This window comes from Sesamum indicum, linkage group LG6 (assembly GCF_000512975.1).
Source record: "Sesamum indicum cultivar Zhongzhi No. 13 linkage group LG6, S_indicum_v1.0, whole genome shotgun sequence".
Lineage (NCBI taxonomy): Eukaryota > Viridiplantae > Streptophyta > Magnoliopsida > Lamiales > Pedaliaceae > Sesamum > Sesamum indicum.
The window spans coordinates 23,268,231-23,289,689 of record NC_026150.1 but is presented as its reverse complement, the minus strand read 5'-3'; the positions used below and the strand labels follow the sequence as shown (position 1 = coordinate 23,289,689).

At 30.6% G+C, this 21,459-nt stretch overlaps 2 protein-coding genes and 1 pseudogene across 2 annotated transcripts; all 3 read right to left on the bottom strand.

Annotated features, from left to right (window-relative positions):
• LOC105165602 (cytochrome P450 CYP72A219) lies at nucleotides 6,402-9,447 on the bottom strand. Its single transcript, XM_011084664.2, has 5 exons — nucleotides 9,073-9,447; nucleotides 8,706-8,920; nucleotides 8,366-8,613; nucleotides 7,037-7,421; nucleotides 6,402-6,939 (listed from the first exon to the last, which is right to left on the bottom strand). Exons 1-5 carry the CDS (start codon nucleotides 9,344-9,346, stop codon nucleotides 6,514-6,516), a joined length of 1,548 nt encoding a protein of 515 aa, XP_011082966.1. The 5' UTR covers nucleotides 9,347-9,447; the 3' UTR covers nucleotides 6,402-6,513.
• Nucleotides 11,206-14,185, bottom strand: LOC105165601 (cytochrome P450 CYP72A219-like). Its single transcript, NM_001304395.1, is given in 5 exon segments — nucleotides 11,206-11,756; nucleotides 12,033-12,414; nucleotides 12,503-12,747; nucleotides 12,859-13,076; nucleotides 13,739-14,185. Coding segments are annotated over 5 exon segments (1,545 nt in total). The 5' UTR covers nucleotides 14,013-14,185; the 3' UTR covers nucleotides 11,206-11,330.
• Nucleotides 21,118-21,459, bottom strand: part of LOC105165600 — a 5,110-nt pseudogene continuing 4,768 nt past the window's right edge.

Below are 21,459 nucleotides of genomic sequence, written 5' to 3'. Positions count from 1 at the left end.
TAAATAAAATTGTGCATTTGTAAAAAGCATAAAAAAATATTTCAAATTTTAATTACAATAATAAAAAAATAGAAAGAAATTTAGTGGGAAGGAGTAGGAGATTATTGCAAAGTTGAAAGTGATCCAAACTCTAGAAATTTGTGTACTGGGAGAAGAAGACAAGAGGGAAAAGGCATCAATGACATCATCGTCTCTTGTGCATTTGAGATATCTACACTCATGCCAAACCCGACAAAATTATTCCAATTTTGCAAGAAATTTCATGAATAATATCCCAATTATGAACTTAAAATAGCAAAATATAAATAAATAAATTATTCCCAAATACATATTTCTTGCTATGTGCTTGATAGGGAAACTATAATAATTTATAATTCCAAAAAAAATAAATTTGTCTTTCATAAATGAGAAAAACTTTAAACACTTTAAGGGTCTGCGTCTTTTTTTAACGGATCGGGGTGCCTGCCCGAACGACCTGAATTGTCAACCATTTATCTCAAACCCATCATGTGGCTATCGAAGATATGTCGCTCCTAAAATCTAGTACAATTGGCCCTCTAAAAATATCGATTGATACACTTTACAAGGTATGTCATTTATTACTATCAGAACATACTGTGCAACTCTTAGAACCTCGACATCAATATTAACTTAAGCATGAGAGGGTATTAATTGAGAGTCACCCATAAATTTAATATTTTGTGTGTAGGTCAATTATTACTAGTTCAACTCGAGATACTCATCCCGATTCGTATTTGCAAAAGGCAATAATTTGCAAGTGTGGCGTATTATATATAAATATATGATTTTTAAGAATTATTTAAATAAAATATTTGTATAAATCATATCATTTATTTTTCATATAAGATAATGAGTTAATATAAATATAATTTATAAAAAGATTTTGATAAAAGAAGATAATATATACATTGGAGAGATTAAAAATACATGAGGAAGATAAAAGATCATGATGAGTGAAAAAGTTAAAAAAAATAATTATTGAATTTAAAAAACTTAAAAATAAATGGCAGACCAAAATTATTTTGGATACCAAAAGAACTTCTCCAATAATATATAGAATTCTATTACATCTTCTGTCAAATTTAAAACATACACGTAAGGTGGACACTCTTTTTCAGTAAAATAAATAATATTTTTTGGGATAATTATACTTCCGATTTTAAGTTTGGTGTAATTGCACGTAGAGTACTCCCTGTGGATTGAAAAATTACATAAATTACTCCCAAGATTTACTTTTCTCTAACAAATAGGTACTTTCATCAGTAAAATCCACTTGAATTTTTGTTTATATTAACAGAAAAAGTTAAATGACCTTTGATTGACTTATTACTGACTCATTACATGTTAACCAATTTTTTTTTACAAAACTACCCTTACAATAACGAAAATATGCCTTCAACCACGCATATACCTGTAAGTTGCAAGTTTCTGTAACTCCACTATACATATAGAGTCCATAGACTCTAAAATACATCGACTAATACGTTTTTTCAAGAAAACGTAAAACATCTCACATCACAAAATGCAATAGATATTGCGAAAACCATCACAAAACTTCAAAATTTTGAGTACGAACGTCAAAAAAGATAGCGATTGCCATCTTTTGGCTTATACATAGGACCGTCGAGTAAGAGAGAAGGTACTTTCTAACTTAATTTGTACAAAATTCACAATATATCGATATTTCGTTGTCTGCATCCATTTGTTTGATTGTACTATTTCTTGCAATTTACCCATAATCTCAAGCCCTTGTTTCAATAAAATTAATTAAGACAGCTAGCGGATGCTGACATTGATATAAATAGATAGTTACATACGTGGAGTTTTCTCACCTCCTCGTAAGGGGGTTAAGTTAACCTCGTTTTCGGCTAAATAGGAATTTGGATTAATGATGATGACAAATAATATAATTCAAAATGTATGTTAGAACCCAAGTAGTGATGAGGTAGCTTTGGATCATCAGCTTAATCTTTGTGCTTGTCATGAAATGAAAGAATTGGACATCAGCTCTATGTAATTTATTGCTCAGTTACTTTGAGTGATAGTATTTATTTATTAATTTTTACGATCATATATTAATTTTTATAAGGGTATAATTTATTTTGATACCCCAATAATATATGAGTACTATCTGAAAAATTATAAATGATCCAATCAGTACCAACTTCGCCGTTGGTATTAATTTGGTACCTGATTAATTTTTTTTTATATATTTTTATATTGTATTTTTACATAGTAACCATTTTACCCTTATATTATAAAATAAAATATAATAATATACTTAAAAAAATATTTGCATAAATATGAATTAATGACATATTTTATTTTTATTTTCATATGTAACTATCAAAATAAATATTATATTTTATTATGTTTGATATTCTTTTACTATATTCATTTTTACTATTTTTAAAAAAATATTATTAAATAAATTATATCGTAGTCAAGTAAGTCTACTTAAGGAAAAGGTTTAAAACATAAATTTTTCTCTAATTAATATAATAAAGATATAGGACATGAGTATATCTTTATTCATCCTCAAAAAGTATTTGTTTGTATTTAATTGAGATACTAAAGTCTGATTGCAAATAATTAAATTTAAATAAATAAAAATTGATTTTTTCAAGTTTGCAATACATCTTGGAATTCAGTTTTAATGTGATTAATTACTAAAAATAATAAGTTATCTTATAAATAAAATTAGTGAAAAATAAACCAAACGAAAATATTTTTATCAGGTATAATAATTAAAATAAAACTTGAAAGTCAAATACTTCAAATAAAGAGAAACTATGTCGATTGAAATTTATAAAATTATTCTTTGGTATATTAATTATTTTCATTTCAGTATCTAAGAATAAAATAGTCATTATATAAAAAAATAATAGAAAAAATAATAAAAAAATCAATTAGGTATCGAAATGATATTAATGGTGAAACTGGAGCCCACCAATCAAGTTATATATAATTACTCGTATATCGAAATGATATTAATAATAAAATTTGAGTATTAGAATGAATTTTATTTTAATTTACAATATAGAAAATAATTTATCTTTCAGCAATAATGGTGAAAGTGAAGTGGTGTGTTTTGTGATTTTGGTGGCCTGGGGTTGACAAGGGACATCTAACAGCTTGGCCAAAAATTGTGTGGTCTTATTTCATTACAAGAACTATCAAGATGACGAGATAAACGTTTGAGTTTGTGATGGAAAAGGTTTTTCAGGTGCGTTCATATTTTGATATTATTGACAAAATATTAAGTGATAATTTAGAATTATTATAAAAGATATTTTATTATATGACAATAAATTTTATCTTGTCACTATATAGTTATTAGTGACAAAAATTATATAAAAAGTTGTCACTAAATATAATTAGTGATACATTCATAGCACCAATTGTTATTTATCGTCACTAGCTAGGCCGTCACCAATACATGTGTTTCTAATCGGAGATATAACATTTTTAGTCTCATAAGTGATGTTCAGTTTCACTTTTGGTCTCCTTCATTATGGAATTAGCACTTCCAGTCACGTAATTTAGAAAAATTAGTATTTTTTATTTTCATCTTTTTTTCCGGTCGTTACAAGTTAACAGTTCAGGTCACAGGCCAGCACGCGACCATTAAGTATTTTTGGTGTGAGGAAAAAATTGACCCTTCTTTCAATTGTAGCATAGGATGTTCCATTTGGCACACTTCTTCACTTGTGAAATTCTTTGTGTTACTTTTATGTGGTTTCAACTTACAGAAATATATGAAGCGCTGGGATCTAAGTTTTCAAGATTTATATTTTTTTTCTTAAATGTAGTTATATTTTCTGCCAGATATGGTCACAAGTTAGAAAACACGTCAATTTTTTGTCCAACAAAAAATATTTAATCAGCACGTGCCATTAAATTATAGACAAAAAAGTGGATATAAATTAAAAGTACTAATTTTTGTATTTTACAGGGCTACAAGTGCTAATCCCATAACGAATGGGATTATAAGAGAAATCGCTTAATTTATGGGATCAAAAATTCTATTTTTGCTTCACTATTTGTATTTAGTAACAATGTCGTGCATATTTTTTACTCATTAATTAAAGCAAATATAGTAATTATTAAAGGTAAATATTCTTATTATTGAATATATATAATTAATAGTAATATCAAAACTATTATTGATTCTTTTTTTTTTTTTGTCAGGAATCTTCTGTTTTGGTGTAGCGTGGCGGAGGTCTGCCGGCTTGTGGACACCCTTGTTGTTATTACTCATGTATAAACAAAAAAATGTCAATTTTAGATGACAGACGCCATGACGACAGATCAATCATACCAACAATTGAGGCCTACGTCATGCTATGTACCTCCGCCCACAAACTTACCAAAACACAGGTGAGCTTTGATTCTATCATTTTGATTCGTACTCGTTATGTTTGTTACTATGTAATAAATAAATTTCTTTTATTAATTAAAATTTATTGATATTAGTTCAAATACTGAATCATAATTTAAATTTATATTTGAAAAACTTATTACTTATTTATTACAAGTTAAATAAATTATTTTTAATCAAAATACCCTTATAAGGGTGAAAATATACCTCTTGATATGCATTAATCGTGTGAACATGTATAATAGTTTGGTCAGAAAAAATTTGTATGACATGCAGTAAGTCAGTTTTAAGTTAATAGGGGTAAATACTTATTTTCATTCAATTTATTTGCTAATATCCGCAAATTTGATAAATTTGAATTAGTAGAGGGCTATATTCATTAAACAGAAACAAATGTTAATAATATCAAATGTAATTTTTTAAATCACGATGACTGTATATATAATTATATCAAATATTAGGAGAAAATTATGTAATTATCTATATTATCAAATATTACGTTTTTAGAATATTAATTTACCACAACTCTTAACGGCCAACCATTATTGCGAATTCAATAATAAAAGGATTGCGAGTACAATCAATCTATGTGCGATCAAACCTCTTGATGTGCAGTAAATAATTTTTTCATGGTGAGAAAAACTCACTTTTTGTATCTATTTTATTTAACCATGGTTAATACACTATAAAAAATGCAACATTTAACTATAGCTTATTGCCATGGTTAAAAACAAAATAGCAGTAGAAAATAGTCATTGGCCACGACCATGCAACGGTTGTTAGCTGTGGTACCTGCGAGGGTGACTACAATATTTGTTATAGCTAAAAGTCATGACAAATTTTTTTACCATGACTATTAGCTGTGGCAAATAACTTTTTCTTGGTGGAAAATTTATATTTTCGCATCGATTTTATTTAATCGTGGTTAATAAAAATTATTTATCACAACTTTTAGTCTATAGCTATTAAAATTGTAGCCAATAGTCATTACTTTTTCTAGTGATAATAGCTTTTTACTACGATTTTTAACTGCCATTAATGTTGTAGTTAATACTAATATCTTTTCTGGTGATGTGTTTTTTAATTTCACTATTTTAGAACAAATTTGATTGGAATTTTGAAAGTTGGTCGGAAAAGTGACATCACAATTTCCACCAACTTTGAAAATGCTAACTCCTAAAATATCAAAATTAAAAAAAATGAAAGACCATTTTACTATTCCAACAAATTACAAAATTAAAATATCAAATAACTATAAGACTAAAAATACAATTAATTAAACCTTTTACCTATTGTTCTCTACCTTTGAAGCCCTGAAGAGCGCTCTTCTCTTTGCAATTTTTGTTGCTTCAATATCGTAAGTAAAATTCATATAGTAACTTTTTTTGAGATAAGTGTAATGAACTATTATTAATTGAAATAAATTAATTATAATTATTTCTATTGGATATCAATATCTAACAATTAAAAACTATTACAACAATTGTACTCTGATCAATAATATTAACACCTACTTCAGTAGAAACAACACCTACTATTTAGTAGACACAATTTCTTACTCATAAGGCGGGGTCCGAACCCATGCCTTTAAGGTCATAGGACCGCGATTTTGCCAACTAAACTATGCCTCCTTAGCAATTCATATACTAATAATAAAGCATACTACGTCCCAACCAGAAGCACGACTCTTTTGTCAAAATAAAGAATAATTCTATTTAAAAGTAAAATAATATTTTTAATAATAATTAATCACAATCGCACAATAACTATTGACGTAATAGATGTGGCTAAAATATTAATTAATTAATTAGAGTTGAAAATAGCGGAAATACTTTTATCCCATAGTTAATTAAGAACTATAACAAATATACTTTAAACACAATTCAGATCACGATAAATTACATTGATTAACGGTGATGAAAACTCAAATTTTTATATTACTATTTCTTACATCGATTGATAGCATTGATTCGTTTAACAAAATTTTGAGCCATACGTATTTATAGCGAAGAAAATTGTTTATTTCTTTGTAGGGGATTCAAACAACAGTAGCAACTATGTATATGTATAGCATTTTTAAGACGTAACAAGTAATCCTGGAGGCTGGAGGCCTAAAGTTTGCGCAGGATTAAGTGCGCGCCAAATTGAGGTTGAAGTGTCACAATCATATTGGGTGCATGAGCATAGGACGGAGAAAGCTCGAAAGAATAACGTTGTAGAATCATGGCTAGTGCCATTTTGGCTTCTAACATTGCAAAGTTCTGTCCGATGCATATCCGAGGCCCCCCGCCAAAAGGGAAGTACGAGAACTGCACGTTCGTTGCCTTGGCAACTCCATCACTAAACCTCTCGGGCTTGAACTCTTTTGCATCGTCGCCCCATATTTTGGGATCGTGGTGTACTGCAACTGTAGGCAGCAAGAGCTGAAGCCCGGCAGGAAGAGTTACGTTTCCTAATGGAGTTTCCTTATGAATGGCTCGTCCGAGCATCACTGCAGGTGGATACAACCTCATAACCTCGTGAAAAATCATATTCACCTGCAAGAAACGTAGGAATTTGTCACTCTAGAGAGTTCTAACACGTTTATAATGACAACACAAATATAACAAAAGTAGGAAAATTAACATCACTCACAATTTTCAGGCGATTTAGGTGTTGGAAATCAGGTTTTCCAGCAGTTCCAAGAACTTGCAAAACCTCGTCCCTGGCGCGAGCCTGCCAACCCGAATGCTTGCTCAATAGAATCATGGTCCAGGTGATCAAGGAGGACGTCGTCTCCTGCCCGGCGATGTAGAAAAGCTTGCACTCATCAATCACCTCCTTCATGCTCATTCCTGATTGAGTTCCATTCTGTTGGATTTCCCGGAAATTGGACTCCAACAATATTCCCAGCAGGTCGTCGGAATTGGATTCCCCCGCTTCGATCATTTGCATTCTTTTTTTGATGATTCCTAGTATAGTCGACTCCACTTCCTTCACGATTTCCTTCATTCTTCTGTTTCGTTTCGTCGGCAAAAACCTGCAGCCCACAAAATTGATTGCGGTTCCACAAAATCTAATTAATTAATTACGGAATTTTCATTAATTGTTACATAAGCTAAAAAACTTCCCAATTTACTTCTTTTGTTAGTATTTGAATGAAAAAGACATATGGCCGTTAATTTTTCGACATTTTGAATAACGGCCACGTGCTTGGTGCAGGCCTTTCATCGAAATACTTATAATGTAATTTGATGAAAGGACTAAAAGGGAGAATTTTCGTAATTTTTATAGGACCATTAATTACGAGAATTATGTAACTAATTGGACGATACTGATACTAAGATGTGGGACAAAAAATATTATTTTTTTTCTGATTTAGCACCACATTAAAGATTTTTACATTGCGTATGCATGTATTGATGTTCGCAGTTTTATGGTATTTTATATATTAATTTCGTTTATACTGATTGTTTTTAATCTAAATCAATTAATGTGTTCGTTGTTGTTGTTAGGTGTGTTTTTATTATTTTGTAATTGGTCAATCTGGTAGAATTGAAAATAATTAAATTCAATCTTATAGTCTATGTTAGTAATGAATATATAAGTTGTCGAAAATTAAATTTTTTAATATAAATATTTCAGAGACAAAATCAACAACGTTTTGTTATTAGTAGCGAAAGAATTATTCCCTACTGATTAATTAGTAACGAATATTTTTGTTGGTAATTCTTTTAACAAAGTCAGCAACATTAAATAAATTCGTCACTGAAATTAGTTACGAACGATTATCCTCGTTGAATTGGCTGTCAATGTAAATTGATAATTAGCAACAAATTAATTATTTCTTGAGTACCTTGTCGTAAGCAGATTAAGCCCGCGTATATCTACAGTAAAAGTTATAACTGCTAGCAATAATGCGTCTGAAATCTTTAAACGTTCAACGATGCATGCAAGAATCGAGTATCTAGCAATTGTACGTACCTCCATCCAGGGATGTAAAGTGTTTGAAGTGCCTGTAAGAGATGTTCCTCTTGTTCTCTTTGGAGTTCAAATATCTTTCTTCCTTCTTCATAGTTGCTGCCAAATGCTGTACGAGAAATCACATCGCTCGACATGCTTTGAAGATAAGGCCAGACGTCGACTTCGCATGATCCTTCCTTGGCTACAATCTTCTCATCCCATTTGCTCAACATGTCCGCACAGCTGAGGTAAAATGATGGAACCATATGCTGCAAGAATCAGACAAAACCTCAACACCCTAAGACATATTCATCGTACAGTTGCATTTGAGTAAAGAAATGAAAATTGACATCGAGTTTACCTTCAGTTTCTCTAGATGAAAAGCAGGATTAATCAGTCTTCTGTGCTTGTCCCATTTGTCTGCTTCGTAGGCCGCCACGCCTTTCGCTAGTAGTTGATCAAGTGGATTGGAAATCTTCTGAAAAACATAGTTCTTGGACATGATCTCTTTTATCATTTCAGGGTCGGAGATAAGTGCTGCTGGCTTTGGACCAAACCATATGAAGCAATTTTCACCTACAATTATAACCAGGGCTCAAAGAATGATGAAAACTTCAATAAGTAAACAAAACCATGAATAGCTATTGAATATTTATGAATCACACGGCACATCGCATGTAGTATGATTGGGGGTCGGATTCTCTATTCCAAATCTCATATTTGCGTACCATATTTGTGAAGAGAATGATGGATGAAAGGCATGACTCTGTGCACAATATCATTGGAAAAATTGATGGGCTTAGACTGTGCTTCTTCCCCCATGCTGCTCATTTCCTTAGAATCTCCGACCAAAAACCTGTAAGAGTTGCCATTGAAACCCTGCTCCCTCAGCCGTTTCTCCACCTTTCTTGGCTCCAACCACACCCAATTCAAGAATCTCCATGCATTTACTGACACAAAAACACCAAAGATTACTGCCACTAAGCTGTACAATATTTCCATTATATAATTTAATTAATTCCCTCTTGCTAGCTAAATTTTGTGTGTAAATATATGATTTTGCTCTTCAACCACATATATTTACGTAAAGCTTTGGAAAGAAGACCTTTCCTTGGGAGATATATATTTCCTGTATTTTGCACTGTCTCTGTTTATTTCCACAGTTGTCTTCTACTTTTCTACTATGTTGCGTGTTGTCCCTTCTATCTTCATTCTTGGGTTGAAAATTCTAACATATGTTCATCTCTCCACGGAAATTGAAGTCGTAAATAGACAAATATACAGACGTAATGCATCGACAACTATACATATTTGTTCAACGATTCCCTCAATTAAATATATATATGGAATTATTTAATATTAATATTTTACCACGTTATTTTGATATACATTCTTGTATAGGAAATAATTATATAATAAATCAGCAGCAACGAAATTTCAACATGGTTAAGAGAGAAAAGTTTGAAAGACTTACCCCATAATTTGGATGATACATTCTATTTGTGTTGCAATAAGGAATTCAAGATGCCAATAATTGAAGCGCAAATCTATAATTGCAAAATAATGGAGACGGAATTTTTTAATTTATTTGAGAATGGGTAGGATATTTAATTTGCTTAAAGGCAATTTTCGTTCCCTAACTTCAAACCATTCTCATTTTAATCCCCTAAGTTACTAAGGTTTTATTTTGGTCCCGTAAAACTGAAAAAATCTCAATTTTGGTACAAATTTGGTCGAAAAGTTGAGTCACTCGTCGGAAAAAGTCACATGCCAGACATGTGACTTTTTGAATTGGGGCTTGCATTGTGATTGGCTGAAAAAGATGATGTGGTGAAGACATAGCCTGAAGTTAGGGGACTAAAATGAGAATGACTTGAAGTTAGGGGACGAAAATTGCCTTAAACCTTTTATTTTCGGCCAATCACAATGCAAGCCCCAATTTAAAAAGTCACATGCGTGGCATGTGACTTTTTCCGGCAAGTGACTCAACTTTCCGACCATATTTGTATCAAAATTGAGATTTTTTCAGTTTTACGGGACCAAAATGAAACCCTAGTAACTTAAGGGACTAAAACGAGAATGATCTGAAGTTAGAGGACGAAAATTACCTTTAATCCTATTTAATTTTAGAAGAAGAATTTGAACTTATTTTAATTTGAGATCTTTCCTTGCCATTATTATTTTTTTTTTATTTTTTTATATATTCAACATACCGATTCTGACCTTTCTTTGCCATTGTTCTCCATTCTTGCTTCTGCAATGAGCAAAAATTAGTGCCTTCTATCTCAACCTTGAAGAGGTCCACCTTTCAAGAGGGAAATAGTAGTTTTTTTCTCCCCTCCAACCAGCCCACGTGTTTGGCATGTGAGATTTTTCATTACCGCCCCATGCCGTCCGCCAACGCCACTCCGTTCACCAAACGAGAGGTTAGTAAAATTTGTTGAATTTTCTGTAAATTTAGGAAACTTTTGTGTAATTTCTGTAAATATGTATGTATTAGGTTGTTTTGTGTAATTATTTTTCTGTAGTTTTAATTTATGTTCACTTATATAATTTTCTACAAATTAGACTTTATTTATGGGTTTCTGAAAATAGTTAGATATATATATACTATGAATTTTTGGTTAATTGTTAATATATATATATATATATATATTGTAATTTTTGATTAAATGTTGATAAAAATATGTTACGGGTGATTATTATTAATTTTTGGTGTATAATTCAAGAAAAGTGATCAATCACATATCAAGTGTAATACAGTTGCTGTGTGATTGGTTTTGTTTTGCCAAACTTGATCCGAAAAAGAATTTTCCCATTTATACATGGAACAAGATTTAAAAGTTTATTAAACTGATAAATTTACAGAATAAAATTCAAAACTTTTATTAATACTCAACACATCTTATACATGTTACAAACACAATTATGCACTAAATTCTCACTGATAAAACAAATTTCAGTCCGAAACCCTAAACCATAAACCCTACAACTTTCTCAGAATTAAGTGTGCGCCGTGTTGAGGTTGAAGGGTGATCACTGTGGCAGGAGCGTGTGAATAGGATGGAGAAAGCTCGAAAGAGTAGTGCTGCAAGATCATAGCCATCGCCAATTTGGCTTCTAACATTGCAAAGCTCTGCCCGATGCATATCCGAGGCCCCCAGCCGAACGGGAAATAGACGAGCTGCCCCTGCGTTGCCTTAGAAACTCCTTCACTGAACCTCTCCGGCTTGAATTCCTCAGCATCATCGCCCCATATTTTGCGGTCATGGTGCAACAAAACGGCCGGCATCAGAAGCTGCACTCCGGCTGGTAGAGTTACCTTTCCTAGTGTACTTTCCTTCATTGTAATTCGATTGAGCATTACTCCTGGTGGATATAACCTTAGAACCTCATGGAATATCATGCTTACCTGTTTAAAAAATTCAGACATTAATGCTTCTTAATCAGAAACATCATTTTATTTACACATTTTTTGGATCATTGCATGACACTCCTTTAATTATGGTCAAATTACGAAATCACATCTACTCTTTGAGTAATTATGCTGACAACCCCTACATGTCTTAATAATACTGAGGGGTTGTTGGTGTAATAAAAACATCATTAACACAGGATGTCAGAGTAACAAAAACATCCCTGATATGGGGTGTAATTAAACAGTAAGGACAATAGACATAGTACTTACAATTTTGAGGTGGTTTAGCTCTTGATAATCAGGTTTGTCTCTTCCAAAGAGCTGCAAAACCTCGTCTCTCGCGCGTTCCTGCCAATCCTTATGCTTGCTCAATAAAATCATCGTCCAAACAAGCAGAGTCGAAGTTGTCTCCTGCCCCGCAAAGTAGAAGAGCTTGCACTCTTCAATCACCTCCTTCAAGCTCATTCCAAACTTATTTCCGTGTTGCTCGATTTCCTTAAGATTGGACTCCAATAGTAAACCCAATAAGTCGTCGCCTGCAGTTTCCCCTGCTTTGATTGCTTTCATTCTTTTATTGATAATGCCGAGCACGGATGATTCCACTTCCCTCACAATTTTGTTCATCCTTTTGTTGTTCTTGGTCGGCAAAAACCTACGTGAAGCACGTAAACAAGTCACGAAAAATCTAGTACCGACATAAATAAGCAAACATCATGGCCAACAAGACCAGTTAATTGCACCTCGATCCGGGGATGTAAACAGTGCGAAGCGCTTCCATGATAAGCTCGGCCTGCTCTTTTTGAAGCTCAAATATCCTTCTTCCTTCTTCATAGCTACTCCCAAATGCAGTACGTGAGATCGCATCGCTTGTCAAGGTTTGAAGATACGGCCACACGTCCAACTCACACAATCCTTCCCTCGGCACAATCTTTTCCCATTTGCTCAACATGTCCGCACAACTCAAGTAAAATGCCGGAACCATATGCTGTAGAAAGGTAAAAAGAAACATCTCATGCATCTAGTCCAAAACTGAATACTTTTTTGCCAAAATGAGTAATCAAAAAACACCCATTCTCATACTCATTGAAACTACTACCTTTAATTTCTCGACGTGAAACGCAGGATTGATCAATCTTCTGTGCTTGGCCCACTTATCTGTTTCATAGGATGCAATTCCTCTTGCCAGCATTCTACTTGTTGGATTACCGCCAGGCTTCTGAAATACGTAACTTTTCGACAGAATCTCTCTTACCATTTCAGGGTCCAAGACAATTACTGCTGGCCTTGGTCCAAACCACAGAAAAGACTGCTCACCTGCACTTTCAGTATTACCTCCAAATCCTCAGTATTCAATCAAAATCTTAGCAAATAACTCAAACTATACAGTGTACACAGAAATTTTTGCAACTTCGTCATCAAGAACTTGAAATCCCTAGCAGTATATGTAGCGAAATTACACTTTTAATTTCATTGGCAAGGGATTCAACACATTTTAATCCTACATTCTATGCGATTTTTAAAATAATCCTAAAATTGAAAAAATTCCATAAATTTAATCTTTGCTTGGAATTTTTAAAAAATAGTCTCAAAATTAGAAAACTCGACAAAAGATTTAGTCCCATAAATCTCATAATATTGAGGACTAAATATTTCAAGTTTTTCAAATTTTGGACTACTTTAAAAATTTCGTAAAATATATAACTAAATGTGTTGATTTTTTTCAATTTTAACATCATTTTCAAAATCCTGTGGTGAAGTGTTGAACTCCAATTATATAGGACAAAGAGTGTAATTTAATCCGATATTTGGCATCAAGAACTGAAATTCTTGTGGGCTATAGCAACTACAGTTCCCACCACTAAAACAAGACCAAGAATTGCATTTCAATCATTCATCTACTACTCATCACTGGTAATTTACTGACAGAAAATCAAGAAAAATGAAATTTACATGTAAATAAACAAACAGGCGCATACCATAGTTCTTGACAGTTTTAATAATTGAGGGAGCCACTCTAGGCACAATTTCGTGGGAAAAACTCATGGGCTTGGACTTGGCTTCTTTCGTCATCGCCTTCATTTCATTGAAATCCCCGAAGAAAAGCTTGTAAGAATTCCCCTTGAAACCCTGCTGTCTGAGGATTTTCTCCAGCTTTCTCGGCCTGAACCATGCCCAGTTCAGTATTTTCCAGGCATACACTAATGCAACAGCACAAGAAATTAGCGCCAGTGAGCTGAGCAAAGTCTCCATTTTTCTTCAAATTTCTTTATCTGGAAGAGCAGTTGTTCGAGCTGTGTTTGCTCTGTGTGCTGTAAGAATCAGAGCTGCGAATTTATAAGTGATGACAGCGGAGTGGAAACTCTGTTCTTGTGTCTTTCCTCGATTCTTCCGTTCGTTGTGTGCGTCCACGCTCTCAATCAGACAAAGATGCACGAGATCAAGACGGGTGCATTTGGACAACCAGGAATATATATAATATTTTGGAAAACAGTTTGAGTAATGGTAAAAGAATATTTGGAAATGATCAAATATATTTATTTTTCCATTAGAACGTATGTTTCAATCTTTGAATTAATTTTTTCCACATTATTTTTTCAACTAAAATTATGCAAAATTGTACTTAATTTTATCTTATTATAAAGTCTGTTTATGATATTAAACTAACTTTAATTGACATTATTTTCAAAAGCTATATATCCCCTATTGTCAAAAAAGCATACTCTATATATAAATTTAATTATTACTAACTTATGTATGTTAATTATAATGGCATGTTTCACTAGAAATAATAATAATAATAATAATAATAATAATAATAATAATAATAATAAATAATAATAATTGTCGAGGATTCAATGCAGTCTCGGGCAGATACACTAAAATATTATTGTGAGTGAAGTCATTGGTTACGTACGTATTTTGGCACATGTGTCGAAACTTGATCTTCAAGTAATAGACTTGCGAGTTCAAGACGACAAACAAATGAGTTCATTGTCAAATGCGATCCATATCTCTCTCTCCTCTTCAATGCAATGTTTGAAAACCAATCAGGCTTAGATCCGTCATCAAAATTGAGATTTTATAATTTTAAAAGTTATAAATTTTAATTTCGTCATATACGTGAAATATTATTTTATTTTATAATAGGTATTGTTAAAATTTTATTTATTTGATAAAATTGATTAGGATTAAATGTTATAATTATCTTTGTTCGGTATTTATATTTGACAAGTATAATTGTAATCGAGTTATTTTAATTAATAATAATTCATCGTTTCAAATTAAGAAAAAAATAGCAATGTTTGAAATTAGAATTATCCAAGCTAAAAAGCATCTTAGTAATTAGGATGCTCATCATATTTATTGTTGTCCAAGCATACCTAATATTGCAAATACTTCCATAATATTTAATACGTACACAAAAGGAAAAATTATAATTTTATTTTTGTAATTTGGGGGGATACATTTTGTTCGAATTGATTTTTGTAATTTAATACTGTAATTTTAATTATTTTTTTGGGACAATTTGGCTGAAAAATTGCAGGGGACTTGCGCATGAACTAATTTAAATTTTAATCCCCGTAAATTAATTCGTGCGGGACCAACCAACTACCCTAAGAACAACAATAAAATTGCAATTTAATTAGATCGTGTGCAAGTAACATATAATTTTTTGACCAAATTGACCAGAAAACAAATACTAAAATTACCAAAATTTTAAAGTTTAAATCAATTCGCATAGGACTAAAAATACCATTCCCTAATTACAGGATTGAAATTCCATAAAAAATGTCCAATTAATGTAATATCGTGGATAAAATCGTTAGATTAGCGTTGATGTGGTCTTATAGAACAATCCGTTGAAAATTTTCGGACAGTTTTACCTCCTCAACACTTGTATATATGTTTGAGTTGTTGTGTATTTGCATCCAAAATAATGAAGCAAAATCATATCCAGAAAATCAAGCCAACGTGCAAGAAAAAAATTGCAGCAGATACTCTTTCTCTTTCCTTTTTTGTCCCTCTAGATTTATTAATTTATTTTAAATCTATTAATTTCTTATTTGTTACTCATTTTAGAGTATATAATTTTACTAAAACCTTTCAATCAACTTAAAAAATTATGACATTCGGTCTAGAAGCATTCATGTGGTAACATTTTAAAATTTGTTAGACGATCATTAGTATCAGGGAATTTTTATAATTTTTTAAATAATTGTGGAATAATCATAATTATAATAAATTATTAGGAGAGTTCGTTGTAATTTATTCTTTTTTATATATAGTTGTTGGTTCGTAGTGGATATTTAAGTATTAATAAACGTATTAATTCATTTTGAACATTTATTTGAAAAATAATATTGTATTATGTTAAGATATTAATATTAAACAATTATTCTATTTAAACAAACAACTTAAATTTTTAAATAAGGTGATCGTCTAACATTATATCATAATCAAACGAAATAAAAGATATTAAATTTAAATTTTATAGCCACTTATTTATAAAAAAGAAAATTTACAGACAAACTTTTAAGCGTCATTATGATTCGGCTGTCAGATTTTGACTAACAACGACACATAAACTGGCTTGCGAACTGTGTCGTGGATTTCTTAATCATTTTGACAAATCAAAACCTTATCTCCAACAACATCAACATATTTAGTGAATGTTGCATTACTTTTCAAAGAAAAACAATAAATAGTAAATTGTCTTGTCAAATTGATTTTTTGGATCAAATGTTTGTATTTTCTATTATATTTTATCATACGTATAGTATTTATTTTAAATAAAATATAAGTTACAATTTTTTACCCAAATATTTTATCCAATAAGATATATACATAAATTGAATTAAATTTTATTTTATATTCTTGAAATAAATAAAATAGTGACTTATTTGAGCAGCGTCAATGGGTGATCAACAAGGTCCATGGTCTAGGTCGGCACTTAGGAGGGACACCCAACTAGAGCATGTTCGAATGGTCGAGTTTACGTCATAATTTATGATAAAAAGAGGCTTACGCTCGTGAGGTCCCTATAAATACATGTACTTAAAAAAATAAAGTGGTGGATGACGAAAATTAGACTATGGCCGCCCATACACCCTATGACACAAGTGCTATTTATGATCCATCATGTCTTGGGTCACTTACTTTGGACACCTTGCAACTCAATACGTGTCAAATCAAGAATTTTTTATTATATTTTTATATTATATAATAATATTTTATTAATAATTAGAATAAATTATAATAGATTTTTTCGTATATTATTTTAATTATAAATATTCATACTTTTATTAAATTATAAATATACTAGTAAATATTTCATTGTGATAGCTCATTATAGGGGATGTATGCATTTGTAATTTTATAAGGTATTTATGATTTTTTAAATAATAACAGAATATATGTAATTAAGATAAATTTCAAGAGTACCTATTCTAACTTACTCTAATAATTAATAAATATGCATTTTTATTAAAAAAATAATTAAATTACAATATTATTTTAAAATGGAGCCGCATACAATACATGCATGAATGTAACACAATCGTGTAACATTGAATCCGGACAAAAGATCTTCCCCCACGACACTCCCTGATTTTCTGCAACGTTGTTTTATCCATTTATGGGCAACTATATATCTACCAAAATACAACTCTTTTTGTAAAAATAATGATTACATCATTAGTAATTAAGTTGACTACATTAATTAATATGTTCATAATAATCAAACAATAAACGATAATAAAATAATAAATTATAATAAATTCACATAAAATAAAATAAAAATTAATATATGTAATAGAATTCAAACTAATCAATGGTATTTATTTATAGGATGTCAGTCTTAACTACGGAATTAAAATGTGGTTGACCTTTGGAAATATTATTAAGTAATTATCATGAAAAAGACAACATTCCAGAAGACAGTGTATTCTATAGGAACCACTGATTTGAAGCATATATATGTATATATATGTATGGGCTGTAATTGCAGCTCTTTGGCAAGTAACTGGAATGTTCCTTGTCCCTCCAACCGACACTTGACATATGAACCTTATCAAACATCACACGGAACCACCTCCAAAAATATAAATTAAGAAAGATTACTAGGAAAAAAAAAAAACTTATTTTAGCTGTTGGTTAAAAAATTGTAGTAAATAATTTTTTAATAATCATAATTAAATAAATATCGATGCAAAATTTAAATTATTCAGCACAGAAATTATTTTTGGACTTGTGAGTCGTAGCAACTATTTTGGCTATGATTTTTAACTATAACTAACGTTTTAGCCATACTCGCAAAAATCATAGCAAACAGCTGTTGTGTGACCGTGATGATAATTGTTTACAACGGCTATTTATTTTGAATCATAGCAACATATTATGATTAATGTTAAATTTCTTTCGAAGAGAGTAAAACATAATCTAATCTTTTCAAATTTTATACACAATCTACTAAAGTACTGGAATTTGTCATAATTATGAAGGATGTGTTACATAGATCAGAGAGATCATGGATTCTTCCTTCATATTGGTTTTTGTTTTCATCTTTAATTTTTAACTTTCAGTGATAAATATATGTGTTTAATTTCATATAAGTTTTGATTATGTTTCTATTTTTAATTTTTAGTTTTGAGTAAAATGTACATATATTTTATTTTGTACATGCTTTCGTATGAAAATAAGAATATATTTGGACGAGTTGATGAAGTATTTTTTTTTATTCGATAATAATGATACTATTATTTTTTAGTATTAGTGGTATCAAATTGGATGCATTCTTTATTTAAATAAAACTGAATGTTATTTTTTTATCAATTTGAATTGTTAGTGATGTCATATCAAAGTATTCTGAAAAAAAAAAAAACATATTATTACTTTGTAAAATAATTAATTAATGATTTAATTTTTTCCAAATACGTATGCAAAATATATAGAAAAAGAGTAACGGTTGAGATGAGAATGATACTAAAACATTTCCAGTGAGAATATATTGGACTGGCATATTTTTATTTCCATTACTGTTTCGAAAATCGAAAACTAAAAATAGAAATGGAACCAAATGAGGCAATATTTTGATGTAGACGCATGTTCTTGATTTGATTAAAACTTATTCAAGTTCAAATTTAATAGATCATTAAACTAAATTCAAAAAATAATTTCTGAAATTAAAAAATAATAGAATATTAAGCTAAATTCGAATTTGGGTCACTTTTCTACTCCATTTTTCGAGATATAATATATATATATATATATATATATATAGTCCAGTTCTTGCACGCAAAGCAACGGTGGAAAGATGTACGAAAGTTTGCGTCTGCATAGTGAATGTTAATACTTGTCAAAGCACAAAGGCAGAAGACCAAATTCAAGTGTTGTGCGCAGACTATGATTGCAGTGACTCCAGTTTAGGAGATAATAGTCCAATTCTTGCACACAAAGTAATTACATAACATTGTTGTTTGAAACGAAAGAGCTCATGACGTTTTCAATTATTATAATATCCTCAAGCAGCAAGCAGAAGACCAAATTCAATTAATGTCTACAGTCTACACAGCACATGATTTCTGTAAAGGGATAATACCCCACTTTACCTTAAATATCAATGAGTTAGGTATATGTATATTCATTCACCCAAAACTATTAATACTACCTTTCTCTAAGCTTACGACATCTTTCAGAGCTTATAAGTTTAAAAAATGTGTTTGATAAATTTTTTTTAAAGAGTTTATAAGATCTCAAAATAAAATATTTTAGATATTATAAATAACATTTCTAACTTTTTCAAAAGATGTTTTAAAATCTATAAGATTAATATGTAATTCGACCAAAATATTCTTACATGCACAACCACATTCTCTCTCTTTCACACACACACACTCTCTCTCTCTCAAACTTTTTCAGATACCTCCTATATTTTTATATTGTAGAATTAAATAAAGTTTTTTTGAAATGGGTCTATCTGACTGATTACAATTTAATATTTGCGATGGGCTTTCTGATAACAAAGAGAAGTCGCAGTAGAACCCGACACAAATAATTTGCAATGGATTATCGTTTCCGTCGCAAGTATTTGCAATGGGTAGTTTATTCCATTGTGATACTTGATGGTGTGACGAATAATAGAATAAACAATTTTTGACGAATATTAACATATTCCTATTGTAACAATTGCAACAGTGTTCGTTGGTTCAAATGAAAAGAAAAAGAAAGTGAAAGGGGGAGGGGAACGAAAAGAATAATAATTTTTCTTCAAATTGTTTGGTATGATTGAAAGGGAAGTAAATCTCAAATATTTTCACTTGTTTGGTATAAGAAAAACAGATTGAGAAGAAAAGACTATTTTTTTTGTAATTTTACTGAATAATCCCTCTCTTCATTTTGTATCAGAAAACAAATATATTAATATTATACTAATATAATTTTAGTATATAAAAAATTTAAAAATCTTATTGATAAAAATATTATCAAACAAGAACAAAAATATTTTTTATTAATAAAAATATTCATCGTTGACTTCGATCCAATAGATTTTTAGTAATTTTATTATCTTTTCTCCAGTGATTTTAGATTTTTTATCACAATTTGGAAACATTAAATTTTTAAGTACAAATACAAAAAAAAAAGTCTAATGAGTACCATAGTCAAACTTTCTGGAGAAACTTTTATAAATTTTGACTAATAAATATAGAACTTTCCATTTTACTAAAATAATGAAGCTGATCGAATTGTAAAATGTTAAGATAATTTGCAGGGTAATAATAAATATTAGCAAAGGTGTATGTAATTTTTAAAAACTTAAGAGGGGTGTATATGTAATTAGCCAAATTTTAAGGGTTTTTATGTAATTATTAAATACTTGAATTAGTCCATTAAAGGATAAAATTGAATTATCATTCAATTTTTATGCTGGCGTCAACAAACACCCATTAATATCATTAATTGACAGTTCCATGATTCGATCTATTTGTTAGATAATATTATACAATAAGGGTACTAGACGTAATTTTTTAATCTTTAGGGAATTTATGGATAATTAGACAACTAAATCTTAGGAGATGGCACTATATAGTTATCTAGGAATATTTTTATTCAAACCTGATTTAGTTGAATCAAACTAATTACGGAACAAATGTGATACGCGTGCTATATAAGTTGTCATTTCTCTAAAATTGTACACCAATCGCATGACAATAGTAATACACTTGTCAGATAATAATTGACCCTGATCCGACCAAATTTGATCTGAGTTAGAATTTTAATATTATTCAAATTAAAAATCATATAATCTATAATTACAATACCTCCCAAATAATTCTTATTATTAATCCAAAAAAAATTACTACTAAGGAATTTGTTTTATTCCGAGCCCAAATTTCACATAAATGTTATGAGCACACAATGTCAAGCATCATACCTACTTAAAAAGGAATGAACTCCCTAAATTCTGAACCACAGATACTACAGCTTGCGCAGCATCAAGTGTGCGCCGTGCTGAGGCCGAAGATTTATCTCGCCATGAGGAGCATGCGAGTAGGATGGGGAGAGCTCAAAAGAATAGCGTTGCAAGATCATGGCCAGCGCCAATTTGGCTTCTGACATAGCAAAGTTCTGTCCAATACATATACGAGGTCCCCAGCCAAAGGGGAAGTACGAGAGCTCGCCCCGCGTTGCCTTTGTAACT

Coding starts and splice junctions, on each gene's coding strand:
- LOC105165602 (XM_011084664.2), bottom strand. CDS start 9,346: ATGGAAATATTGTACAGCTTAGTGGCAGTAATCTTTGGTGTTTTTGTG. Junction 8,921..9,072: donor TCATTCTCTTCACAAATATG/GTACGCAAATAT, acceptor TTATAATTGTAG/GTGAAAATTGCTTCATATGG. Junction 7,422..8,365: donor CTTTACATCCCTGGATGGAG/GTACGTACAATT, acceptor TGTGGGCTGCAG/GTTTTTGCCGACGAAACGAA.